At 50.8% G+C, this 25249-nt stretch overlaps 12 protein-coding genes across 12 annotated transcripts; 5 read left to right on the top strand and 7 right to left on the bottom strand.

Annotated features, from left to right (window-relative positions):
• Positions 1-255: 255 nt before the first annotated feature.
• On the top strand, positions 256-1155 carry AUEXF2481DRAFT_3129 (uncharacterized protein; the record flags this gene model as incomplete). Its single annotated transcript, XM_013490216.1, has 2 exons — positions 256-295; positions 347-1155. 2 exons carry the CDS (start codon positions 256-258, stop codon positions 1153-1155), a joined length of 849 nt encoding a protein of 282 aa, XP_013345670.1.
• Positions 1156-1588: 433 nt separating this feature from the next.
• AUEXF2481DRAFT_63768 (uncharacterized protein) lies at positions 1589-5898 on the bottom strand (the record flags this gene model as incomplete). The annotated part of the gene is made up of 4 exons (XM_013490518.1): positions 1589-1642; positions 1694-2369; positions 2419-2618; positions 2668-5898. 4 exons carry the CDS (start codon positions 5896-5898, stop codon positions 1589-1591), a joined length of 4161 nt encoding a protein of 1386 aa, XP_013345972.1.
• A 133-nt stretch (positions 5899-6031) lies between these two features.
• On the bottom strand, positions 6032-7952 carry AUEXF2481DRAFT_37824 (uncharacterized protein). The gene is made up of 2 exons (XM_013490416.1): positions 7730-7952; positions 6032-7678 (listed from the first exon to the last, which is right to left on the bottom strand). The coding sequence occupies exons 1-2, from the start codon at positions 7860-7862 to the stop codon at positions 6279-6281; spliced, it is 1533 nt and encodes a 510-aa protein (XP_013345870.1). The 5' UTR covers positions 7863-7952; the 3' UTR covers positions 6032-6278.
• Positions 7953-8138: 186 nt separating this feature from the next.
• On the top strand, positions 8139-10152 carry AUEXF2481DRAFT_3126 (uncharacterized protein; the record flags this gene model as incomplete). Its single annotated transcript, XM_013490215.1, has 3 exons — positions 8139-8829; positions 8877-9019; positions 9076-10152. The coding sequence occupies 3 exons, from the start codon at positions 8139-8141 to the stop codon at positions 10150-10152; spliced, it is 1911 nt and encodes a 636-aa protein (XP_013345669.1).
• A 389-nt stretch (positions 10153-10541) lies between these two features.
• AUEXF2481DRAFT_3125 (uncharacterized protein) lies at positions 10542-11999 on the bottom strand (the record flags this gene model as incomplete). Its single annotated transcript, XM_013490214.1, has 1 exon — positions 10542-11999. The coding sequence occupies one exon, from the start codon at positions 11997-11999 to the stop codon at positions 10542-10544; it is 1458 nt and encodes a 485-aa protein (XP_013345668.1).
• Positions 12000-12706: 707 nt separating this feature from the next.
• On the bottom strand, positions 12707-14230 carry AUEXF2481DRAFT_27556 (uncharacterized protein; the record flags this gene model as incomplete). The annotated part of the gene is made up of 3 exons (XM_013490320.1): positions 12707-13629; positions 13712-13931; positions 13988-14230. 3 exons carry the CDS (start codon positions 14228-14230, stop codon positions 12707-12709), a joined length of 1386 nt encoding a protein of 461 aa, XP_013345774.1.
• Positions 14231-14522: 292 nt separating this feature from the next.
• Positions 14523-15702, bottom strand: AUEXF2481DRAFT_37820 (uncharacterized protein). Its single transcript, XM_013490415.1, has 2 exons — positions 15653-15702; positions 14523-15592 (listed from the first exon to the last, which is right to left on the bottom strand). Exon 2 carries the CDS (start codon positions 15570-15572, stop codon positions 14748-14750), a length of 825 nt encoding a protein of 274 aa, XP_013345869.1. The 5' UTR covers positions 15573-15592; positions 15653-15702; the 3' UTR covers positions 14523-14747.
• AUEXF2481DRAFT_588050 (uncharacterized protein) lies at positions 15694-16773 on the bottom strand. The gene is made up of 3 exons (XM_013490578.1): positions 16281-16773; positions 16181-16227; positions 15694-16121 (listed from the first exon to the last, which is right to left on the bottom strand). Exons 1-3 carry the CDS (start codon positions 16455-16457, stop codon positions 15815-15817), a joined length of 531 nt encoding a protein of 176 aa, XP_013346032.1. The 5' UTR covers positions 16458-16773; the 3' UTR covers positions 15694-15814.
• A 317-nt stretch (positions 16774-17090) lies between these two features.
• On the bottom strand, positions 17091-18006 carry AUEXF2481DRAFT_27554 (uncharacterized protein; the record flags this gene model as incomplete). The annotated part of the gene is made up of 4 exons (XM_013490319.1): positions 17091-17429; positions 17484-17608; positions 17663-17826; positions 17903-18006. The coding sequence occupies 4 exons, from the start codon at positions 18004-18006 to the stop codon at positions 17091-17093; spliced, it is 732 nt and encodes a 243-aa protein (XP_013345773.1).
• Positions 18007-18550: 544 nt separating this feature from the next.
• On the top strand, positions 18551-19120 carry AUEXF2481DRAFT_3122 (uncharacterized protein; the record flags this gene model as incomplete). The annotated part of the gene is made up of 2 exons (XM_013490213.1): positions 18551-18656; positions 18708-19120. The coding sequence occupies 2 exons, from the start codon at positions 18551-18553 to the stop codon at positions 19118-19120; spliced, it is 519 nt and encodes a 172-aa protein (XP_013345667.1).
• Positions 19121-19891: 771 nt separating this feature from the next.
• On the top strand, positions 19892-21441 carry AUEXF2481DRAFT_3121 (uncharacterized protein; the record flags this gene model as incomplete). Its single annotated transcript, XM_013490212.1, has 5 exons — positions 19892-20034; positions 20093-20169; positions 20225-20394; positions 20448-20769; positions 20825-21441. 5 exons carry the CDS (start codon positions 19892-19894, stop codon positions 21439-21441), a joined length of 1329 nt encoding a protein of 442 aa, XP_013345666.1.
• A 1642-nt stretch (positions 21442-23083) lies between these two features.
• On the top strand, positions 23084-25032 carry AUEXF2481DRAFT_586495 (glycoside hydrolase family 5 protein). Its single transcript, XM_013490577.1, has 3 exons — positions 23084-23287; positions 23355-23849; positions 23908-25032. The coding sequence occupies exons 2-3, from the start codon at positions 23427-23429 to the stop codon at positions 24721-24723; spliced, it is 1239 nt and encodes a 412-aa protein (XP_013346031.1). The 5' UTR covers positions 23084-23287; positions 23355-23426; the 3' UTR covers positions 24724-25032.
• Positions 25033-25249: the final 217 nt, after the last annotated feature.

Below are 25249 nucleotides of genomic sequence, written 5' to 3'. Positions count from 1 at the left end.
CAGCAACCGCAATTATCTGCTTTGTGCAGTCACGTCTAATATGATCGTCACGTTGCTCCAGCAGATCGGAGTCTTCTTCGAACGCCACTGTGTGATGTCACAGTCTTTTCGTGTAGTGGGGAGCACCTTCCGGAGCTGCGTTGGTAAACAAAGGCATCACAGCCGGCTCGCTCGTCTTGCACTCTCCAGCTTCCAACTACCAACATCAGCATCAACATCGATAATCACTAATATTATCCATCAATCAACATCAACATGAAGTTCATCGTTACCGCCATGGCTCTTATCGCCACTAGTAAGAGATCTCAATGCTGGATTCTGTGTTCAGTGACTAACACGTACTCAGTTGCTACTAGTGCCACTGCTACCGCGTATGAGACTGCTATCATCACAAGCACCACCAGTCTGAATGGCTGCATCAATATGGCCAACGCCATCAGTCCTGGTGTCGAGGTTCTCAGCACTTCGTTCAGAACCATTACCATCTCCGACATCATCAGCCCAGCTATTCGAGGTGTCACCCCTACTCCTACCGGAAGCATGAGCCTCGCCTTCTCTCCTATCGAAAAGGACAACTCGGCTCCCACCAAAACTGAGGATGACGGCCCTTCTCCTACCGATACCAAAATCGACCCCGAAGATGAAGATGAAGACTTCACCTATTTTGAAGATGAAGAACCCGCCGACCCTGATGATGAAGACCCCGCCGACCCTGAAGATGAAGACTCTACCGACATCGATGATGAAGTTCTCTCTCGGATTAATGTCAAGGGCATTCCGTCTGCCTTGAAAGATCTGAGCAGCATTTGGGAGACTGCCACAGACGGTGTCCTGAGCATTTGGTCATCTCTCACCGAGGAGGGCGCCTCTGCTACCATGAGTCCTGATACCAAGAGCATCTCTCAAGGCATTACCCATTCGTCTGCGGCCACTCTAGTCGAAACCAGCTTTCTCGGCGACACGACTGTCTTCATATCCTCTGCTGCTGCTATGACTTTTGCTAGCGCTCCCTCAACATCAGCCTCCGCACACAAGGCTCATCGTGTGTCTGCCATCGCCACCACCAAGCTCTCCAATGATGCTACCGTCCCCAGTATGGTTGGTCTGACCTGCGTGTTGTCAGTGCTCGCTGCTTCTGTCTTCAACTTGGTCTGATGGTTTCGAGAATCCCCTTATCCCTGCTTACGAACTATGATTATGATACGAGCCGTTACCAGAGGTTGACTCTGTTTTATTAGCGTTTGTAGTTCAGACCGAGATATCCCTTTTGTCCAATTCCATACTGTACCCTCCACCAATGCTCAACTTCCCAGTCTCATCGTTGCGTCAATGCGTAGTGATGGTCGTTCCACGTTTCGTAAGAGTTCCACAAAGGTCTGGAGATACACAATTGAATTGGTCAAGAACAATCGGCGATAGCATTGATTATCAACAGGAAGCCAAATGTATTGAACAGCACGTCTCTTCATATTCCGTCACCATGGTATCATAACAATTCTCCAAACGCCGCACTCCCAATGTTCAATGTACAAATCCACCAAGCCTATCAGCCTCCTTCTGCGCCAGACCACACCGGCTGAGGCTATTATCATGTAGCAGTGGCTTGAATATAATCTTTGTTCTCGATCGTAACACTTTTTGTCTGTTCAGTCGTTAGTACAATATTTCAAACCAGGCCATAACAAGTACTCACCATATGATTGACCTTGTAAACACCAACCAGTCTAGCAGCCAGCTCAAACATGTTATTTCTGAGAGAAATGACAATGAACTGAGCATTCTTGGTTCGCTCCTTGATATAACTGGCAACAATCGAAACATTGCGGAAGTCAAGAGCAGCATCAATCTCATCCATGACATACAGCGGTGTTGGCTTGTAATGGTGCAGAGCGAAAACCAGTGCCAATGAACTTAGTGTCTTTTCTCCACCAGACAAGTTGCTGATGTTCTTCCAACTCTTTTTCGGTGGCATGACACTGAACAAGATGCCTTCGCTGAAAGGGTCGAGACTGTCAACGAGCTCAAGCTCCGCGTTACCACCCATGGTGATCATTTGGTACATTTCTTTGAGTCGCATGGAAATGGTTGAGAATCCCTCCATGAAGCCTTCGAGACGCATGCGTCTGAGATCATCAAGACGTTTCTTTGCCGAGTCACGACCAGTCAAAGCTTCGTTGAGGTCAGTCAAGCGTGATGTATGTTCAGAGACTCGTCGACGGTATTCAGCCAAGACGGAAAGCTCGACTGCCTGAGATGTCGATTCTTCAAGCAGCGCGATCGAGGCCTTGAGCTCGTCTTTTGACATGTCTTCGAGTTCATCTCGGGTGTACTGTGCCATGGGAAGAGGTTCGAGTTCTTCTCCATCGTCCCTGGAGTGATATTAGTGGATGAATTCGGTAAGGAAGCGGGCCGACTTACCCAATGTTTTGGACAGTAAGCTTTGACAGCTTCTCCTGCCAATATCGTAAGCGTTTCTGATTTTCGACCATGATCTTCTGATTCTCTTCAAGTTTGTTTCGCATCTCGATCTCAATGCCGCGAGTCTCGTTCATAATGGCTGTTTGGGCATCGAGCTCTGTTTTGAGAGCTTCGAGTTCTTCTTTCTTGGTCTCCAATGCCTGGACTTGGTCAGTACATCGTATTGTCTGTCGTGATTTTGTGACATACCTCTTGAGCTTCCTCTGCCTCCTTGCGAAATCCTGCAGTACTTCTGGTCTGCTCTCTAATCTCGTCTTCGACCTTCTCCGAATCAGCCGTCAGCTTTTCCAGTTCGGATTGTGCGTCGTTGTACGTCTTTTCGTGCTTAGATCTTTGCTTGTCAGCCTTAGCTTTATTAATCTCCGCATTTGACATCTCTTCCATGCGATGGTCTATCTGTTCTTTGAGACCGTCGACCTTGGCCTTCTGAGTACGGAGCTGCACACCGCCAACTTCCATGATTCTGTCTTGCAGTGCTTTGATTTCCTCTTCGATACCGGTGGTTTCGGATGATAGTTTCTCAGTCTCCCTCTCAAGCGTCTTGATGAGCTTTTCGAGCTCAGAGATACGCCTGTTATCTGTCGGTGAAGATTGGCTCTCAGTCTTGAGCTCTTCGAGTCTTGTTTCGGCATCAGCAATGTTACGGTCCAGACTTTCGACTTCTAGCCTCAGCTTCGAAGCTTGAGTTTCAAGTTCCGGAATCCGATCTTGCAGTTGTCTGAGGCGAGCCTCGAGTTGTTGAGATTGTAGCTGGAACTGTCCAAACGTCTCCTCGAGAGCATCGCGGTCAACCTCTAATTTAGCGACCTGATCCTTAGTCACGTCGGCTACAACCTTGGAAGACATGGCACCCTTGGCGACTCTTGTACCACCTCCACTCATAGTACCCGATTTGTCAATTAATTGGCCGTCGAGCGTAACAACCCTCCATCGTTTGGCACCGTACGCGATTCGGTTCGCTTGTTCGAGATCCTTAGCAACGAGTGTGTTCTGAAGTACACTGTAAAAGGCGGGGTTGTAACGATCATGCTTCGGTTTGACAAGGTCGTAGAGTCGAGGCACGTTCTCAGGCGTTTGTATGGCAGACAAATCCCGTTGCGGTAGGCGATCAAGGAGGATAAAATTGGCGCGTCCGAGGTCGTTCTTGCGAAGATACTCGATGCATTGTTGACCGACTTCTACAGAGTCGACCACGAGGTTGTCGAGGGAAGGGCATGCGGTAGATATCGCTACATCAAATCTTGCATCAATGGCACCCAGATTGCCGAGGCGTCCGTGGAAGCCATCGATTCTGCCAGACTCTTTGAGACGCATGAGACCAGTAAGGACGTTACCTTGCGTCTGTGTAGCAGCCAAGCTTGCTCGTGCTTCATCCGCCTTTTGTCTGGCGCCCGAGAGTTTGGATCGCAATGCGGGTTCCTGTGATGTCAGACGATCGGCTTCAGCCTGCGCTTCTTGCACAGACTGCTCGATCAATCTTCGTTCTCGCTTGCAATCCTTGTACTCCACCACTTTGGCTTCGCGAGTCTCATAGAGTGTCGTGATCTTGGATTCAATATCCTGAACTGCGTTCGCTCCAGCATTGCCTCTTTCCCTGAGGATATCAAGCTCACTTTGAGCAACGGATATAGAAGACTGCTTCTCATTGACTTTTGCTTTCCAGGGCTCCAGAGTCTTCTGCTTGGTTGCAATTTCGTCCGAGATGCCTTGAGTCTTTCCCTTGAGACTCTCCCTAATCTGTGCCAGACGTGACTCTTCTTGCTGCATCTCTGCTTCCATGGTAGCTATAGATTGCGCGTTTCTCTTGACATCATCCTCGGCCTGCGTCGCCTGTGTGCTGGCTCCAGTCATAGCAAACTTGCTATCTTCTGCTGTCTTGGAAAGCTTCTTGGCCTTGTTGGCGAGGAACTTCTTCTTCTCTGCATGCTTGACAGTTTCCTTGTCGAGTTTTGCCATTTCCCTCAGGACGGATTGTGTAGTCTCAGACATGCGCTCGTATTCTTTGGCCGTAGTGCTGTGCTGTCTCTGCAGTTGTTTGATTTCTGCTTGGTTGCCTTTGTGCTTCTCCAACTCCGCATCGAGGTGCTGCTGGAGTTGCTGGACGGCCTCCTCGGTTACAGTGACGTTATCGGAGCATTCGTTGATGTATATTTGATACAAGGCGGATTGCTTCGATGCCAATTCGTTCTCATCGCGGATGAAAGCAAGCGCCTTGTCCTTCTTGTCCTCCAGGGCGTTTCTCTCCTTCTCGACGTGTTGTACTCTGGTGTTCTTCTCGGCGCATACCTCGTTGAGCGCTTCCGTCTCAGTGGCGGCCTCGTCGATCGGAGTCTTGTATTTGGAGGTACCAATGATGTCCTCGAGGTATTCCAGAAGACCGTCGTCGTGCTCGCCAGCGGCTTTTGGCTTCATCTGTGCAATAGACTCCACTTCACCTTGCAAGATCAGGAAGCGTTTGTGGTCGAGATCGACACCGCGGTCGCGCAGTAATGTAGTGACGGCGGTGAAGTTCGACTCGCGGCCATTGATGTAGTATTTGCTCGCGTTGTTCTTGAAGGCACGTCTCGAGATCACAAGCTGAGAGTCCGCGACAACGTTGTGACCACCGGCTGGAAGATCCATAACTTGCTGGAAGTGGACCTCGACCTCGCAATGATCCAGATCAGGATAGGCAGCGGAGTTGTGGATTAGAGCAGAAATCTTGCCCTGACGCATTTTGCTCGCACGGAAGCCAAACACGAAAAGCAACGAGTCGATTACGTTTGATTTGCCCGAGCCATTGGGACCGACCACAGAAGAGAACGAGGCATGGAACGGGCCAACTTCCTGGCGGCCCGCATAGCTCTTGAAGTTCTTGAGAACGAGATGGGTAATGACGGTACGCGATCGGGGCTCTGCAGGGGCGCTTGAAGCAGGCATAGTAGCGGCAGCTCTGGTACGCACGACGATGTCCATGGGCTTCTCCAGTAGTGTTGTGTTGGTATCGACCTTGTGGACCTGGCTGGACGGGGGGGGCCTGGTCTGAGCACGAGGAGTTTGGTCGTTGACAGCCGTCTCAGTGATGTCGGCAAGAGGCGTAGCGCGCTTGTGTTGTTGCGAAGTGGGAGGAGTGGTTGGCCGAGGGGTTGACATGATGGAGGCCTCCACGTCGGACACAACGGAGGTAGATACGCGACTCTTGCGCACAGTACGAGCCGTCTTCGCAGTCCGACGCTTGGGCTTGGTGGGTGAGGTCGCATCTTCTAGGACCGACGAGTCGGCAGCAGGGTTGCGGCGTGTGCGAGTAGCCGTCTGCGGTGTAGCTGACTCTTGCGAGGGCGCATTCTTGTTGTGACGCACAGAGCGTGTCGGTGCCGGAGTGTATTCCTCCTCCTCTTCCTCTTCTTCGTCATTGTTTTCCTGTCTCACGCCGTCGCCCATGTCCATATCCACGTCCATTTCGTCGTCGTCGGAATCAACCACTCTGCGTCTCGACGCAGCATTCCGCCGGCTCTGTCGTACTGGTGAGGTCGCCGACATGATGTGCTGTCTCGATGTTACTTTCGAAGGTCAAGCCCTTGATCATTATTGTTTCTCGTCAATGCTGCTGCTTGCCAAACAGAGCAAACAAACATTGGGCTTGTGCACCCCACCCCACCGTGCACTCGGTCCGACTATACTACTTCTTGGCGTAACATCCTAGGTACTTTGTATTCTTCTCACTCTACTGAATGCGTGCTGCAATCTTGTCATTTCATTCATGTGAGTGAGGGAATGGTCTTGGATACTTTGCGAGACAGACTACACATCTGTCCATCTTCTCACTCTTTCCAACCATCGACCATCAGTCTGGCGATATTCTTGCCCATCAGACTGCTCGTTTCCATTGTGCTGATGAAACTTTCGATGCCTGCTGTGTACCAGAGGCCGTCGTCTAGCTGCAATTCTTCGAATGTAACTCGTGGATACTCGTAGGGATAGCTGTGCCAAACTTTCCGATACATCCAGCTAACATCCTCTTCACTGACCGACTCGTCCTTGGCCAATCCCAGTATGTTGGCTATGAAGGTTTCGTTCAGAGGCATAGGCGAAAACACCTTGTACACGTATTCGAGCTTGTCCCTGTTTCCACGTGTATCCATACTGGGGCGCAGAAGGGAGATACTGAAGAAGCCAGGCGATCCTACTCCCTCGGCACCGTTGCCGTGGTGCTCGCCTGGAGGGAGCGTGGTCAAAACCACCTGAGGAACTAACTCATCAGACGGCAGATTGAATGCTCCTGGCGAGAGTTTGTGTTTCGATGTGAAGAGTGTGACGTGCAGTTGTACATACGGAATCGAGTCCGGCAGGTGACGAGGTTCGGGGTCGAAATCGATGTTGGAGTACTGATAAGGTCCAGCCAAAACCACTTCGTCAAAGACCTGCTGTTCAGAATCTATTGGTGTTCCCTTCGAAGATATGACATACGCCGACTCGTCGAGCTTGGATACTTTGTCAACCGTCCTGTTGAGATACACATTCGCCTCAGCAGCAGCTAGCATATGCGAGAATATCTGCCAGTTGCCACCCTCAATTGCTTGTGCTCCATCGGTAGCCATACAAACCATCGACTCCAGTCCGTGGATCAGCGGCAAATTTTGTGCGTAGTTGACCCGTGTGCTAGCCTGGATGATGTCTTGTGCGAAAAGCTTTCCGATACCATTCTTCTCAAGAAACTGTTCTCCGGTAAAGGCGGTAGCGTCTGTCAAGCCGAGATCATATGCAACTTGCGATAGTGACTTCCAGGGGAAATATGGCTCCTCGTACATCTTGAGGAACTTCCCAACTGTAGCCTTCATCAAATTCACAGTTTTGAGCGGAGCAAGACCATACTTCCAAAAGAGTTTTGCAGTATCTCGCCAGCTTCCACCAGAGGCTTGTGTATAAACAAACTCTCGGCCATTCCATATACCAAGCGCTGGACCTTCGCTATGAAGCTCACGGATGCCGGATGTGGACAAGTTGAATTCCCTGGCAGCATTGACGAGGTTTTGGTTCACCTCAACAAAGATGGACGCCCCAAGCTCGACGGGGTTCTGATCGTCCCCATATACGCCGACTGTAGTTGACCGTCCGCCAATATGACCATCACGTTCGTAAACTGTGATGTTGAGGGGAATGTCTCGCTGTTTACTGTATTTCCGTAAGAAATATGCTGTGGAAGATCCAGCACTTCCAGCGCCTGGTGACGTTTTAGCAAAGAACCACGAGAGACCAACTCGGTGGGCGATACCTATGATAGCAACATTCTTGGGAGCTCTTGGAGTCACGGATGCGTCTTTCAAGATGACCTGGTCAAGAGCAGCTATTCCCCTGGGAACATGGGCCAGCCAGAGCACAGCCACAGAGACGTGCTGAACTTTCATGATTTGCTCAACACCGAGCTTGTCGGCGATCTACTGCTCAATTCTCTTTCGACAGCTTTTGTGTAGAAAACATCGAAGTGAGAGTATCCCTGTACAGGCAAATGGCGGGCATACCGCATGATGACGCCAAGCAACGCCGGTTCCTGTTTCGGCCATCATGTTCTAGTAAAAGTCACCAATCTCGTGCCAGGTACAAAGTAAACAATGTCAACAACATTAACAAAAATCCGCCAGCACCATTGAGAACTTTTGATGGACTACTACGCACAGCGTGCCATGGCACAAGGCATGTACGCAGCCATGGACGCGTTTGTCCAAAGTGCAGCCATGAAAGTGGACTGGACGCGGCGTCTGAGCGTTGTAGACCGACTGCGCCATTGGATCCGACATCGATTTATTCCTGCGGTCGGTCTCTCAACACCGAATGATGTGGCCGACTGGGAGAATACAGCTCTCGAACGTCTGGCGAAGCAAAGAATCAGACATATTTTGGACTACGTCAAGGCCTGGCCGCATTCCACTGGAGCCATATTAGACCTGAGAGAGTGTATGCATTCGTCAGAAGTCAAAGTTCTGATTGCAACTTCTTTCACGCAGCAGCTAAGTCGTCGCATGCTACATGCTGGTGTGACAACATCGGAGCTACTCAGCATCTATATCAATGTCATCATGGCGTTCAAGACCCTGGACCCGCGAGGCGTACTCTTGGATAAAGTGGCTGTTCCTTTGCGCGCTTACCTCAGACACCGCGAAGACACCGTCAGAATCATTGCAGCAAGTTTTCTTGCTGATGTCGGCGGCAATAGTGATTGTGATAACAGCCACGTTGGAAACTCGTCCGAAGAAGTGTGCGACGACCTAGCCCGAGAAATCAACCTATCGGAGGGTCAAGCGCTGCATGTAGAGCACAGGGGTCTTGATTGGGATGACATGGAATGGATGCCTGATCCAATTGATGCAGGACCTGGTGAGTAGGTTGAACTCTGATCTAGAGTATTCTAACCAGCATTACAGACTACAAAAAATCAAAGAGCGAGGACGTCATGTCATTCATGCTCACCCTCTTCGAGCAAGCTGATTTCCTCAAAGAAGTACAATCACTATTAGGAGAACGTCTCTTAACTGTAGGCTATGATAACACAGAACTGGAGAAGGAGGTCAGTACTTCATCTTACAGTCCCCGGAGGCTCGAGTCCGTACTTACTTCCCCCAGATTCGTCTTGTAGAGCTTTTCAAGGCCCGTTTTGGTTCCGATCGTCTCCAATCATGCGAAGTCATGTTGCGCGACATACAGGACTCCCGGCGTATCAATACCACCCTTCGTCCACGGGACGATCTCCCAACAGCACAAGAGATACACAATGCTATTCCTGAGTCTGGCATCAAATATCAGACATTGCTTTCGAAATTCAGAGCGCGTGTGCCGACGACGGACAATGCTCGTCGAAGATTCGATAATTTGGTCAAGTCCGTGTCCACCACGGAAGCGGGCTCGGACATGTTGTATCCCTCAGCCGATCAACCTATGTTTGGGCCTAACGTAGACACCGGATCATCCGTGGTCTTCTATACTCAGATCCTTTCCTCGTTCTTCTGGCCGAGTCTTCGAGAGGATGACTTTGCTGTGCCGACACCAGTCTCAAATTTGCAACGGAGCTTCGAGCAGGACTTTGAACGTATCAAAAACTTGCGCAAGCTGCACTGGCTACCATCATTAGGGAAAGCCACCGTTGAGCTTGAGCTTGAGGACCGCACTGTCAAGATTGAAGAAGTTCAGACGTGGCAGGCAAGTGTCATCTATGCCTTCCAAAATGATACTCAGGACACTTCGCTCGCTATTCCAGCATCTAAATCTGTGCAAGATCTGGAGGTGTCGTTACGTATGGACGAAGTTCTTGTGCGCAATGCACTCACATTTTGGGTAGGTCACCGCGTTCTGGTAGAGCATGAGCCGGATGTCTTTACCGTACTTGAAAAGTTGCCGTCAGCCGACAGGAATGGCACCTCAGCTCCTGCAGCTCATGGACCAATACAGACTGACACCGTTATATCGGCGGTGAAGTCTCAAGATGCGGTGTTCCAAGACAACAAACCTATGTACGAGATGTTCATGATGGGCATGCTGACTAATGGAGGTGCCATGGATGCGGGACGTATCACCATGATGATGAAGATGGTAGTCCCCGGTGGTTATGGTTTTGGCGAAGATGAGACAAAACTGCTACTTTATGGTTTGGAAGAGCAAGGGAAGGTTGTCACCAACGGCAGCAACTACTCTGTCAAGAAATGATAGTACGGCCCCATGAAACACATTCTGAAGTTCGGCGATCGACTGGTCTGCTCAATTCACAAGAGGCGGAGCTATGCAGCCCGTTGCAGCGATGTCACAAGACCGGCGAGACAAGTCAGTGGCAAATCAAGTGTGATTGACAGTTTCAGATACGTCGACATGCAATACCAACTAAGCAAGCCTTCCTGACCCAGAAATAAATATTACCAGCAAGGGGAACTGCCGCGGGGATGCAGCAGTTAAGAAATGAAACAGAGAGCGTGAAGCCATAGCACTCACTACACACAAAGGAAATTCAAACTCTCCTAGTCCCCTCTCAATCATCATCACCATTTATGCTTCGTTGTTCTCTGAAAGTTCATAAAATCTGCCGTAACACGAGTCAAGACTCAGTACTTCTTCTTGTATCCACCACGGAAACCACCATAGCCACCGCCATAGCCGCCACCATAGTTGTAGCCCCCAGAGCCGTAGAAGGAAGGAGTTGGCAGAGCGGGAGGAGCTGAAGACGGCGAGCCCGTGATCGCACCGGCTTCCGAGGTGCCCGCGCTGGATGTGACGACACTGGTGACGAAGGAAGACGAAGGTATGCTACGAGATGGAGATACACTGCGGGTACCGCTACGGTCATCATCGGTAAAGGAAGCAGAAGGACCAGTGGGCACAGAGAAATTGGTCGCAGTAACAGGACTTGCAGGCGAAGTAGAGGACTGAAGAGGTGCTGTTCCTGTACCATAGTAAGACACGAGAGTACCGTTACGTCCGCCTGAAGAGTATGACGCAGAGAATTTTCTCGAGCTTGATGTGCCATTGTTGGTGGAAGTGGTGATGGGTCCAGATGATACGGTAGAGCTTCTAATATATGTACCGCTGCGATCGCCGCCGCTGGAGGATCCTGAAAAAGTACTGCTATTGAGAGCATTGGTAGGTACAGTAGTCAAAGGGATCGTGCGGGTTGTGACTAGGGTGAGCGTGATTGAGGAATTGAGATGGATGGTCACATGTGTAGTGCTAGCACCGGCTGAAGTTGAATTTGACAAAGATGCCGTGATTAGAGAGTTGGGAGAACTTGATGGTCTGAAGCTGCTAAGGATACCAGTACCTGGAACAAACGGAACGTAGGGCGACCAGGTGAAGGAGATTGCTGACGACGTTCTGTTGGCAGTCACAGGTGAGGAGCCGGTTCCCAAAGGCATTGAGATCGCAGTTCCTGGCAATGAAATGATGTTGCCAGTAGTCACTGGCGAGTTTGGCGAGGAAGAGTGTGTCAAAGTAGTGGTCAAAGTGATCACGTCAGTGGTCAGAGAAGAGATTGTGGTTGCGTTGGTGCCAGAAGATGAAGAAGGCAATGCAACAGATGCGATACTGGAGGACGATTCGGAGCCCTGAGGAGGAAAGAAGACAGTAGTGATCACGGTCGTGACTGCAGTAGTAGCAGAGTAGATGGTGGTAACGGCTTGCGCAGAGGATGTTGTGGCGTTAGGAAAGAGGACCGAGGCCGAGATTGAAGAGGGAGCAGAGGCAGTACCACTTCTACCTCCTTCAGACGACGAGGGGACAAAAGCAGAGCCACTTCTAGGTGCGTCGGAAGACGATGGAACAAAGGTAGAAGAGGCTCCAGTTGCGGTAGGACCAACAATGAATGAGCTGGTGTTCGAGGTCGGGAAGGGCGCTCCATAGGAAAATCCAGGGAACGGAACAGGACCTGTGGCTGAAGACAGACCACCTCCAGTACCGGTTGGGAAGTTGCCATAAGGAAGTGGTTCGTTAGAACAATCTGAGTAAGGTGGGGAGTCGGCCAAAGCGACGGCGAAAGCATAAGGGAGGAAGGAGATGATCTTGAACATCTTGAGATAGTTGTGTAGGAAGTTAAACGAGAGACTGGTGTTGGAAAATGCTCTCAAGGACGAGCAATGGTCTACTTATACGCCTGGGTGGACATGTCGAGCTCTCGTATATCGCAAGGGTAGGTAGTGAAGTTGCGTTCTCCCGCTGGCTTGCTTCCTTGCCTGGCAAATGTCTTTGAAAGCACTCAGATGATGCACGCAGTGGGAGACTTGGATGGTAGGAGCATGTTCCCTTTCTTCAGAATGACCCGAAAGTTTGACCTGCAGGTTGCCAGTGCCACTTGATGGTTGTTTGCCGACATGTCAGGGTGGCCTAGATGAGCAACAGAGCGTTACTGTTGATTGCTAGATGGCCCACATGGGCGAACAAAAGATTTCATGCATGATGAAGCCTGGCCGAGCCATGCGGTGTAACCAGATAAGATCAAACACGGAAAGGGCAGAAAGTAGTCAGGGGTGAAATTTTAAACATTAGCGTTACACAAAGGAGAAATCCATGCAGGAACGGTCGCCGGCTGCATCTCTGATACTAGTGTCGCTTGCCATTTGCGTCACACTGGACCTAAGTACAGGTCAACTCAAATCGACAAGAAACGAAATTTTCGGGTTCCCTTTGTTCAACAGATTGGCATGAGCTGCAAAGGGGATGTGCAATCTCCAGCTGGCTGCAGGTACAATTACATTTGTGGATATGTAGACGGCTCGCTTCACACTTCGTTGTTATCATCATCGAAGGGGCTCCGTTCGTCATTTTGAGGGTTGGTTGGTGAAACTCGTAACAGAACAGTCTCCTTTGACTCTTGCTGCTGCAGCTTTTTCCGCCTCCGAGGGGCGGGCACCATAGGTTTCTCTTTTTCAACCTTTGCAGTCACCTCTAGGACACTCAGACTACTCTCGCCTGCCTCGGCCAGATTCATGCCCAGCAGCCGTTTGGCCACATGAGCATCGGTAAGAGGACTGACAGGATCCTCGTGGTCCGACTCGTCTCTTATCCAGGCCACTTGCTTGCAGCGAGAGACAAGTCGAACGACGGTCTCATCAACAGGACCGAAGTGAAATGAAGATCTGTTTACCAACAAGTAGAAGAGTTTGCGCAGTTCCTCGCGTTTGTAGTGGGCGTTATCTTGAGCCAGCTGAGTATTCTTCAGAAGTGGACACAAGACTCGTAGATATGTGTGGCGAAGAGCGCGCTGGCCTCCGCCTTCCCTCGGCAAATCAGGATGCTCGTCATCATCAGAACCAGGATCGAGGTCGAGCAGGTTGCGGATGATGACATCAACGAGAACGTGCAGGTCGTTTGTGTAGAAATACTCGAAGGTGGAAGGGGTGGTGAACAGTAGGTAAAGAAGTTTGAGGATCAATAATTGAGGCCCAAGAGCAGATTCGCGATTCAAGAGTAGGATGAGGTTTTCGCCAAAGGTGCGGTAAGAGGGGCCATGGTTGGAGAGGACCTTGATGATGCGGTTGGTCAGGGTGGGGTGAGAGTCTGGAGAGACGGCGTAGCACATGTATTGCTCGTTGAGGATGAGGAGAACGCGGATGGTGGGGTAGTGATAAGGGTCGTTTGCGTCGTTGGACAGCTCCTCGATCAGCTCGAACAGATATATGACAAAGGCGTCATCGACGGTGGCTGTAGTGGCTTGTGTTAGACAGCAGCAGGAGGTAGGATCATGGCAGGGTCATGGCAGGGTCATGGCAGGGAAACAGCTCACCGAGGTCGTCGAGGGAGAGACGCTGGATCCTTGACATGTCGCAGAGCAACTCGAGCAGCAGGCGGTGCAGACCCGAGTTGTCGTCCTTGTTGCGCTGGATGAGGTCGAGTAGACGAGTAAAAGCGCCCTCGACCTGCATCATGTCAAAGACGGCCTCATCGGTACGGCCGTCGTATAGCAGGACGGCGGTAACAATGTGCAGGACAGGGGGGTGCTCCTCCTACAGTAGAGTGTCAACAATGGCGTCGCGTGCAGGCGTGGGACGTCGGCGCATACCTGTAGCAGGCAGTAGACAAACTGGCGGCGCACATAGTCCTTGTTGTGTGTGAAGAGCGACGAGTCGATCAGGCGGTAGCAGCAGCGCGCAATGTCGTACTCGGTGTCGAGGAAGCCGTCGGTCGAGGCGTCGAGGAAGGCGCGCAGACAGTCGTCGATCTGCTCGTGTGTGTGGCAGAGCGTCGACAGCACAGCGTGCAGCCGCTGCCAGAAGGAGCCTTCGTCATCGTCGTCGGGTCCCATGGTCTGGCCGGCTTCCAATCGCCCAGCTAAAGGCTTCCGCTATCCAAGACTCATCGCTGTCGTGAAGCGTCTTGCAACCGGACTACTACTGTTGACCAGAGCGTCATGCCCGCCCCGACCATGTCTTGTTCCTCGAATCCTCCCGTCTCCTCGCTCCGCCGCCGCCGCCGCCCCGCACCGCACCGCCAGTCTAAATGTCACCCCATCTCGTGTCTCTCTTACTTTGACCGCTGTGTCTTCCATCTCTGTCTTTCCTACAGTTCTTCATCTCACATCTGTAAACTCTGTCGATTGCTTGAATCTCGAGTCATTACATTCGTTGATCATATCTAATCTTGTTCTAATCCTCCCTTGAACGCCGGTCCGTCCTTTAGTGTGCGTAATGCCGTCCCGTTCAATGGCTATTTCAAGGCACGACTCTTTCTGCATTTGAATCGATAGACCGAGATACCTCCTTTCGAAGATCCCCTGCCTTGGGTCCGTCGATAGGTGTGACTGTGCTTTGCTACAGATGCATCTACACCTTTTCATCCCTGCCACTGCTCATTGACTTCTTGCGCGTGACGAGCACTGCCATGGCCATGCAGATGGCGCTTAGAAGCAGACAAACTCCGCTCCAGATCTGTACTCCAAGGTACGTGTCGTACCTCGTGACCAAATGACCGGCAATCACAGGTCCGACCAAGGCAAATGGCGCTGCCGCTGTATACATCATGCCTGTCCACTGCCCAAGTTTGGCCTGTCTGTCTGCCTCGGGTCCAAGGATTGCCGCCATCGATGCTGGGGGTAGTCCGATCACACTGCCGGAGAACGCTCCAAACAGTATGGCAAAAGCCAAAGCAGGTGCCAGGGTGTTGGCAAACGTCCACAGAAATAGGCAAAGAATGCTCGCCACGATCGTCACCGTCATATGAACATTCAGCGCTCCGAATCGGTCGCAGAGCCATGCCGAGCTGAGTCGGCCGAATGTACTGCAGCCATTCATGATGCTCAGCAGCCAGTATGTCGATAGAGTTGTCTGTCCTCCTGATGGAGCTGTACCTTTGTAGGCAATGCCGTTGGTCGCTGCCCATTCTTCAAGGTTGAAAAACACGCAGTAAAAGCCGAGGAACAATGCAGCAATCGATGCTGTGAACCAACAGAATGCAGCATCACGGAATGCCGATGTATCAACCCACGTTCTCTTTGACAACCACTTTTCTGGTTTTCTAAACGTATGCGCAGGGTTGGGTCGAGCCAGCAGCACTGCCGCGAAACTCGCAACAGATATGACTATGGTGACATATCTCACTGCATTGTTGAAACCTTGCGACGTGATGAGAAAGCGAAGCATGACTGGCATGACGAGCCCGGCTGTAGGTTGTAAGCCTTGTGTGTCATCGAGCTAAAAGGACCGAAGAAACTCACATATACTTGCACCAGAGGCCACGATGCCGATAGCGAAGCCCTTTCTCTTGTGGAACCATGTTGCCGTTACTTCGGGATATTAGTCATGTTCAAGTGAGTGCAGCATGGAGAAGCTTACTCTGAGAACTAGCGTGGTCCGTTAGCACTGTTGAGAGTTCATGACAGCAAGCATCGAACTTACCTCGATACAAAGAAACAAGCCATACCAAGGCCAGTCACCAAGCCTTGTGTCAACCATGTCAAACCATAGTTGCCCTGGTTCAGGCCTCCATTACCATTGCTAATGCTCAGCATGAACATGCCAATGGTGATGATGACTGAACCTGCCAGCAAGAGCTGGCGGCTATGGTTGGCGTCCAGCAGTCGGCCAACGATAAACGAGAAGAAGAGTACAACAAAACATTGTGTCGAGCCGACCAAGTTGCTGAGCAGCATGTCGTCACCCCGGAAGAGAGACTCCGAATAGTAGGAAGCAAATGTTCCGCTGAAAAAGTCAGATTCTTTTTTGAACTACCACAAAGATATTATCGAAAGATATCTTACTAAAAGTTGACAGTTCCCCACGCGCAAAACATAAGCAAGAAGCCACCCTAGATGTGTCAGCGAGGTTTGATGACTGATTGGGAACATTCGGCTAACTTACGAATAAAGCTGCGTACGGCCGCCATCCTGTCGGCCAGTTCTTTTCCGTATCATCGACTGTGGATGAGGTAGACAGTGTAAGAGAGCCTAGTGCTGAAGGCTCGTACTCTCGCTTTTCAGAAGAGTTGGAGCCTATCCTTTGCCCGTCCGGAGGGCTATTTCCAAGAGGGTAAGTCATATCGAACTTATGATTGTGATCAATCACGAATGCTGACTGGAAGTGAGAAGAAGACGATCAATCAGATGAGATGATCTTCTGAGAGGACCTAGAGAGCTACTGGGTTATACTGGATCCTTCGGAGAGATAAGCCTTCCTTTATACTCCTCACGTCCCCGAGATCAACACGCATGCACTGCCAGTCTCCAAAGCACGTTTGCAATCAGGACGCGTCAGAATCACCGAGACGATTGTGATCGCCCATATCTCTTATGCGGGCCAAGGCATCAGATGTAACAGCCAAGGACAAGCCATCCCGCCGACAAGCATCAAGAAGAACCAGTCGGCCCAAGATCGAGAGGCCCCGTTATCTGAGAGAGACAACCGCCAAGCAGGGGGACAAAAGCTACAGACCGCTCAGGTAAAAACGCTGGGGAAAAACAACTCTGTCTGCACCAAGGCTTGGCTTATGAAGTGTGCAATCGTCGGAATGTGGATGTGCATGGGGAGAATCCAACCCGGACGAGAGAATGGAACACACCCCGGCCCGATCGTGGAGTGCACTTGCTAGAGAGTTTGCCCGGCGGGGTGTTGTTATGAAACAGGAAGATGAAGATCAAGAAAGAGAACATTTAATCCGGGGTACAAGTGGGTCTACGAGTATGGAGATTGGGGGCTGAGTGTCTGTGAAAGGCTTGGCAGACATTGGTTGAGCGATTGCTGCGGACGCGGAGACAGGATATACACATATGCATGACGCTTGAGTAACGCATCATGCTCGAAGAGCCAGTGCGTATCGCAGCTGGGTGGTGCAGGTCGAAAGGCGAGCGCTCTAAGCATGCGAAGAGAAGCTTTGTACGCCCTTTCAACAGAGTCCAGAGTCCAGACGCGATGCGGCTTGCTCAAATCCGGGGCCTGGGCAGCAACGCTGGGGTTACGACCTCTGGCTTTAGCTTTTGATATGATTGCAAATGCCGCCATGGCAAAGGCGCACTGATGTGAAATAAGTGTTGATCGAACATTGGCATGTCGTAGTTACGGACGTACAAGAGTTTCCAAGATGCCAATGCCGGACGGTGGAAAGACAAGCAGATGTGGAAGAGTCAGTTTTGACTTGCGACTCCATAGACTCATGCGAGATAAGGAACTGGAAACGTTTACCCGGCGGGTGGCTGTGGAGAGTTGGCTTCAGTTGTGATCATGATGCCACCACAGGGTCCCCTGACGCTCCATGTCGACATAATACCCGGAGGCAAGGAGGTTTCTCTCGACCACCCTGATGGGCACGAATTCATCAAACGATTGAGCAAACTGGCTAGTCCCTTCCGGTAGAAGCAATTGGTGTGCTGGCTGTGCAAGGAAAACGCAAATATGCTTACGGATCTTAGGGCTATGTCATGTAGATCAAAGGCTTCTGACTCTTACCTGTTTGGAGGTGATAGTCTTCTCAAAGGTGACAAGCTTACCAGCCATTAACAAGGTGGCTTTTAGCGTGGGAATCTTGAGCGCTGCGCATTCCATATTTCTGAGCTTTGGCCGCGTTACGTGTCTCATGGCCCAGTTCGGTCATGTAGGGTGTAGAGCGCCTACGTCGGTCCTACAAGAATGTCTCAGTTAGGCTCCGCCTAGACTACGCTGCTCTACTAGATATCCTACGAGCCCATGATGTCTATCTCAAGAGCGCGGTGAGCGTTGAGAGCTACGAAAGCGATATATACCTAAGCAAGGAGATGAAGGGGTAAACATCGAGGATCTCCTAGTTTGAGATGGGGATTCGAGTAGGTTCCAAAGATGCTTGCACAAGACGCTCGGAGTATCGGGCCAATCTCACTAAACGCCGACCTGTGCGCCTGATCGCGTCACTCCGTTGCCTCCTCGCCCGGTTGACGGCCTTTCGTGCTCCTATCCTCACATCCTCGACCAACTCGCCTTTGACTCGAATCGACGTTACTCATACTCAGTCTCACTCCTCTCGTCATCTCCCGACACTCACCGACACTCACCGACACTCACCAACACACGCATACACACACCAATAGCTGCTCGCTCTTCAACACAACTCCGGCCGTCAAGCATCTCTCCACCGTCCATTTGTCATTACAGTCATGGTCACGATGCGCTCCAACAGCATCACGTCTGTCTCATCTCTGTCCTCTCGCTGTTCGTCAGCAGAGCCCGAGTCCAGCATGCAGATCTTCATCAAGAACATCGCTGGCGACAGTAAGTCGTCCTGAATCACAAACCGTTCGCTCACGTGCTTACAAGATATAGCTTTCGCCCTAGATGTGCCCGAGTCAACTTCGATAGCGACACTCTCATCTCTTCTTGCCATCCGTACAAATCTCCCCGCTCAGGACATGCGCCTTGTGTATGCCGGCAAGCATCTTGATCTCTCGACGAACACCCTATCGGACTACAACATTGGTCGTGAAAGCACGCTGCACCTGGCACTTCCACTACGAGGCGGAGCACCCAAGAAAATCCGCTGTCAGTTCAAAGATTGCAAGGACGCGGCCCAGCGCATCGTCGGTGATTGCGGCTTCTGTAACGGCCACTTCTGTGGCAAGCACCGCATGCTCGAGAGCCATGCGTGTAGCGGACTCGAGACGTGCAAGGAGGAAGAGAAGCAGCGAAACCGCGAGCGCCTTGAGAAGGAGAGAACTGTTGCCATCAAGGGCATCTGAACACATGACGTAGGGGCTGAACAGGGGTTTTAATGTCACCATGGAGTTAGGGAATGAGCGGGCGCAGGGAAGGAAGGTGGTGTTGCTTTTGCTTTAATTTTTCCACAGCCACGCACGACGCTGGCTGGCTATCTCGCTTCGAGAAGTATACATATTCGACTTTCGTCTGGCTAATAAGAGACACAATACACAAGGCATAGCTGTGCCAAGCTAGCATTCTACTGATACCTAGATTTCACACCGCGCGTTCATGACAGTGCTTATAGGCTTGGTTGTAGCGAGTGCAGAGTTCCGAATGGGTCAGGTTGATAATGCAGGTCGTTGGGTTGGCACAGAGAGCGTGTGGGCTTGATTGGCGTGAGACTGAAGTCATATGCAGCTGGATCATGACTTGAAGCATCACACGGTACTACTGCAAGACGGGGGCGGGTCAGACAACCACAAACAGTTGCAGCTCTGGCTGTCTGCACAGTAGTCCAAGTCAACAGCGTAAGCAGACGTGGTCGGTATCGAGGCAGTACGGCCAAGTGATGGCTTATCATATTGGTCGCAAAAGGGTGGCTGTATCTTCGAGGGTCTTGGCAAGGGCTGTGGCTTGCCCATGTCTTTGTGATAGACGCGAGTCGCAGTCAACGTCATGAGAGACGAGGCCGTGCACACCTTTCAGGCAGGCCCCGCGATAGATTGCGGCCGGGCAGACGTTCACATCCTTGACCGACATACCAAAACACTTGTAACTCTTTGCTTGTGTACTTCGACATCGCACCAGCCATGGCTTCGTCATCATCAGGTCTCTCTGCCCCTCCATCCGAGCAGTCGTCCCGAGCATCTACCCCTGGACCCGGCGCTGCGCTGGGTGAGAAGACGCCTGACGACAGCAGTAAACTCAAAACATTCGTCGGCATCCTCAAGAAGTAATCCGCTGCTGTCTTTGACTCTCTCTACTCGCCGGTGACTGACGTGATTGCTCAGGTTCATTGGAGTCTCTGATATTGCCGCCGTCCGCTTCTCCTTGCCCGCCCAGCTGCTCGAACCCATCCCCAACCTCGGTACTCCCCCCGCCAACATGCAACAAGCACACCCTCTAACCATCCACACGCGTAGAGTACTGGCATTACCTTGACAGACCCGACATCTTCGCCAGCATTGGTGACTCGGATGATGAGCTTGGCCGCCTACTCGCCTGCTTGCGCTTTTGGTTCACCAAGGATCTGAAATATGTCAAAGGCAAGCCTTGCAAGCCATATAACTCGACGCTAGGAGAGTTCTTTAGGGTGCGTGATACTCTCGCTCTCTGCACAATATCTTGAGTCTGACATTAGTCCAGTGTCAATGGGAGGTCGAAGACAACGTGCCTGTTCTCCAGGGCAAGCCTGTCAAGGCCGACGACTCTGGGAAGCCCGTCAAGGTCTCTTACCTCACTGAGCAAACCTCGCATCATCCCCCAGTATCAGCCTACTACGTCGACTGCCCCCAAAAAGGCATCTCTGCATGTGGTTTTGATCAGATCAGCGCAAAGTTCACTGGCACCAGCATCCGTGTCACTCCGGGAACCTACAACGAAGGCATCTATGTCACCCTGCACAACTGGGCTGATGAGACATATCATCTCACTCACCCTGCTGCATATCTAGGTGGTTTCTTGAGAGGTAATCGGCCCAGCTCCCAGTCCCCGGCACCGCTTGCTAATACTGAATTTGATAGGCAATCTGAACGTCAGCGTGGCAGATACTTGCTTCGTAACGTGCAAGAAGACCGGCATCAAGGTCATCCTTCACTATCTCGAGGAGGGATGGCTAGGCAAGACCCAGAACAAGGTTGAGGGTGTGGTGTACAAATGCGACGTTGACAAGGACAACTTCACCAGAATCAAGGATGTCCCGGAAAAGGTCATCCTTGGCCGTATCGAAGGTGCCTGGCACGACAAGGTTTACTTCACTAAAGGGTCTGGTCCTGCGTCTAAGAACCCCGACAAGACTCTCCTCATCGATGTCAACCCCCTTTGGCCCGTTCAGAAGATTGTCCCTCCTGCTGAGCAACAGCTGCCAAACGAGTCGCGCAAGTTCTGGAACAGCGTCACCGAGGCCATTCTCAGCAAACAATACTCCAAGGCCACAACAGAGAAGCAAGAGCTCGAGGAGCGTCAACGCCAAAAGGCGGCCGATAGGAAGGCCAGAAATGTTGAGTGGTCTCCTCGCTTCTTCACAGGTGCTACCACCCCAGCCGGATTCCCTGAGCTCACCGAGGACGGCAAGAAGGTACTTCTTGGTCTGCAAAATGGCGACTATCATCTTGAGGAGAGCAAAGAGACCGGTGCATGAGACGAGACCAGACCTGTTATTACATATCCGTCCCCCATTAGACCAGACATTTTTGGAACTGCACATGCAAGGCGTTTTGGCGTTCGTGCTTGACCTTTATTATTTCCATAGGCGGGCGAACGAAATGAATATATCCAAGTCTTGCAATCAGACTGTGGATGTACCCCTGCCCCGCGCTATAGATCATTGAGATATTTGATGCCTGCCGTGTTCATTCGAAGGAATAAGCTGATAGCCATGATTGTTCAGCGTGACCCATGTGTTGTATAATCAAGCAGTCACACAGCTCTCCGGTGCCCTCCAGACGCAGTGCTTTCGGCTTGCTTAGCACAGCATTCATCGTGTCTATACCTCAGGTCTGCGCGTAGCTTTTCACCAGTGCACAATCTGTGTACGCGGCCAAGGTCACTCCGCCAACGGAGCTCATCTAGCACGTGATCCTAAACCGCGCTAACTCAGACGAGCCTATCGAGAGCTCTCAAAACACTCGCGAGCAGATGGAACGGAGGAACGCATCAATTCCCGTGATGACATGTGGTCTCCCAAGTGGCAGTTCCAAGATCTGATCGTCACGGACCGAGCAGATAGAACAAGCCATAGACTCCTGTATCAGGCACGAGATTGTTCATGGTCGCAAGGAAAGATTTGTCGAGCTCGAAATCTGAACGAGGCAATTGAGGTAAAACAGAAAGAGGTCTCGGGTGATCACCACATCGCGTTATCGGAGACCCCTCAGCGAGTAGTAGATTTGGCCCAAGCAATGTGCGCTATACGCAGGCGAGGGGGTGTGCCAGGGAGTGAGTTCGCCTACATGATTCTCAGGCCGAGTGTTTGTGGCATCTGGGTGATCAGGATATGGCTGTGTCAACGACTCTTCCCTCTACATATGTACTGCCAGAGAACAAGAGTGGAAACACGACACAGATTATGTGTTTGGGGCTCACATTTGAGATCCTGCCACAATCTGCGAGTTTGCGGTTCGGACGATGTGTGCCAGCTCAACAATGAATGTCCGATTTCTGATTACATAGCTGTGTTGATTTGTGTATACTTAGCAGCAGAGCAGGCCTCGTGTTCGATGTCTGGCTCTATGACGCAGAATCCATATGAGGGTAATATGCGAGTATGTAGCCTGGAAGAAGATACTAAGGACAGTAGAGAGCAAATAGTTTACTGTGATAACCAGAAGAATATTTCTACAAGTACAAGAACATTGGGAACCGGATATTGCATGTTTCTTTAACCATTTCTATTTGTTTGGTACAAAATGACTGATCTAGACATGCCACTGGGGTTTGTCTATTAGTTTTAGATACTGTGAAAGCCTTTGGGTAAAGCCGGGAGAGATAGTCCACCTGTATAGCGTTGTCAAATTCAATAGCCATAGAGAATAAATTTCATTAAGTCAGTCGGGGCATGTCGTTTACTTGATCAACTTGATTAACTCTCACCATCTTTGGCCGACTCTTGTTGCAGATCTAGTGGAAAGGCTTAGCAACGGTTGCTCGTATATCATTGACCGAGGTCTGCAAATGTCCAAGTCGCTGTCAGGGCTCGGACATGACTTGGGCCGAAGAGCTGACTAACCCCATTCCTCCCCGCCTTTCATGAGGTTGCATTCTACGTGCGCAGAACATCAGAACGACGATCTCTACAACGGCACCCTACAGCGAACACTCTAAAACACGAATTTATCCGTCCAGCATTTCTGCCTTGTTTCTACGGGAGAATGAACACCGGAGGTATAGTCATCAAGAGGGGTAACTTTCACCTGCACCCAGTCAGAGACGTCGAACGCTCGTTATACCTTTACGCCTAGCATCGCTACGACGAAGATCGTCAAGAGGTGCGTGATGCATACAGCGCGAGAGTAAGTACGATGAAGTAATGGGCTAGTCTTACGGACGCTACAGGTGAGTATATATGGGCTCTCCCTTTGCAGTCGTAAGATAGTCTGGTTCATTAGATCATCAAGGCTGCTCACAATGCATATTCCACTTTCTCTACTGCCCATCTTGGGTTCACTTGCCCAAGCCAGTCCTATTCTTCCAAGAGCATCATCATGGCCTAATGCACCTTTCACTGCCTCTGGTCGCGACATCAAGAACAGTCTCAATGAGACTGTTGTCTACGCCGGTGTCAACTGGCCTGGCGCTGCGGATGTCATGATTCCTGAGGGCCTGCAGTACCAGTCCGTCAGCAGCATCATGTCGAAGATCAAGGACCTTGGCATGAATGTCATTAGATTGACCTACGCGATTGAATTGGTGGACGATATCTACAGTGGCGTTGATAGCAGTCTCAAGGCCGCTTTCATTCAGGCACTAGGAGAGACAAATGGAACAAAGGTCTTGAATCAAGTCTTGTCGAGTAACCCTAGCTTCACCGAGAATACCACTCGCCTAGAGGTACGTGTCATCAGGTGACATGTCATAGACTGCTTACATACTAATACCATCGCTGTAGGTGTTTGATGCCATCGCTGCAGAAGCCGATACCCAACTGATATACGTGCATCTTGACAATCACGTATCCAAGGGAGAGTGGTGCTGCGGCCACGATGATGGAAACGCCTGGTTCGGTGATACATACTTCAACGTCGCAAACTGGAAGCGTGGTCTGGCGTACATGAGCAGCCATGCAAAGTCATGGCCAGCCTTCACTTCCATGTCTCTCCGCAACGAGCTACGTACAACATCCAACGGCACAGGTGATAACTGGGTCTCATGGTATGAAAACATGGTACCTGCTGCCGATGGCATCAATGCTGCCAACCCTGCACCACTGATCTTCTTCTCCGGTCTAAATTACGATACACAATTGGCCACCATTGTCAATGGCAAGGACATTGGCAATGGCACTACCTTTTCCCTCGACAACTATTCTTACAAGGACAAGATTGTCTGGGAGTTGCACAACTACGCCAACAGTGCCACAAACTGCAACGATATCAAGGGCAGTCTCAGAAACCAGGGTTACAACGCCATGGAAGGATCTGCTTCTGCTGTGAACAAGGCACCTGTGGTGTTGACCGAATTTGGCTTCGATCAGAACACTGGATCGTCGAGTGTTTATGCGCAGTGCATCAAGGAATATCTCACTACGCTGCCCGGTGGTCCTGGTGGTTGGATGCAGTGGGTCATTTCTGGTAGCTACTACATTCGTGAAGGGGCTCAGGACAAGGACGAAACATGGGGTCTATTGAACCATGATTGGTCTGATTGGCGCAACCAGACGGCCTCTGACTACACAAAGAGTTTTGTTGAGAAGACGCTTGTTTAGTCATATCAGGAGCATTCACATCAACACAGTATATCATACATGGATCAAGAAACAGATGCTGAAGTGACTTCATTTGATTGAAAAAGTCTACGCAAAGTAATCTGAGTGAGCGCAAAAGCAAAAGGCCATCTATCTGAGCAAGAAATCCACCTGGTGACCAAGAAAGATAAAGAGCAACGAGATGCCAGAGTTAATGTAAGCAGACGCGAAAAAGAAAAAAGAGGTCAGACAGTCTTCGTGCTGACATGACAAAACTGTTTGTGGTATCTGTGAGTTGCAAAAGGCCAAACCCGGCGTCGAGACAATATAAAATAAGCAAAAACGAAAAGGACGAAAGGCAGGACAAGCGAGAAAGGAAGAGGTGCAAAAGGTAAATCAAACAATGTACTCAGAACCGCGGAGCATGCAAGACGCCAGCTATAATGTCTATTGCGTTCTTGGAAAAAGGCAACGAGGTCAAACACGACTGTGTTGTTGCTTTCGGGCTCAAGATGTTGCTTTTGCGGCGGCCAAAAGGCGAAATATG

The sequence above is a fragment of the Aureobasidium subglaciale genome (assembly GCF_000721755.1).
Source record: "Aureobasidium subglaciale EXF-2481 unplaced genomic scaffold scaffold_5, whole genome shotgun sequence".
Lineage (NCBI taxonomy): Eukaryota > Fungi > Ascomycota > Dothideomycetes > Dothideales > Saccotheciaceae > Aureobasidium > Aureobasidium subglaciale.
This window is presented reverse-complemented; position numbering and strand designations above follow the sequence as displayed.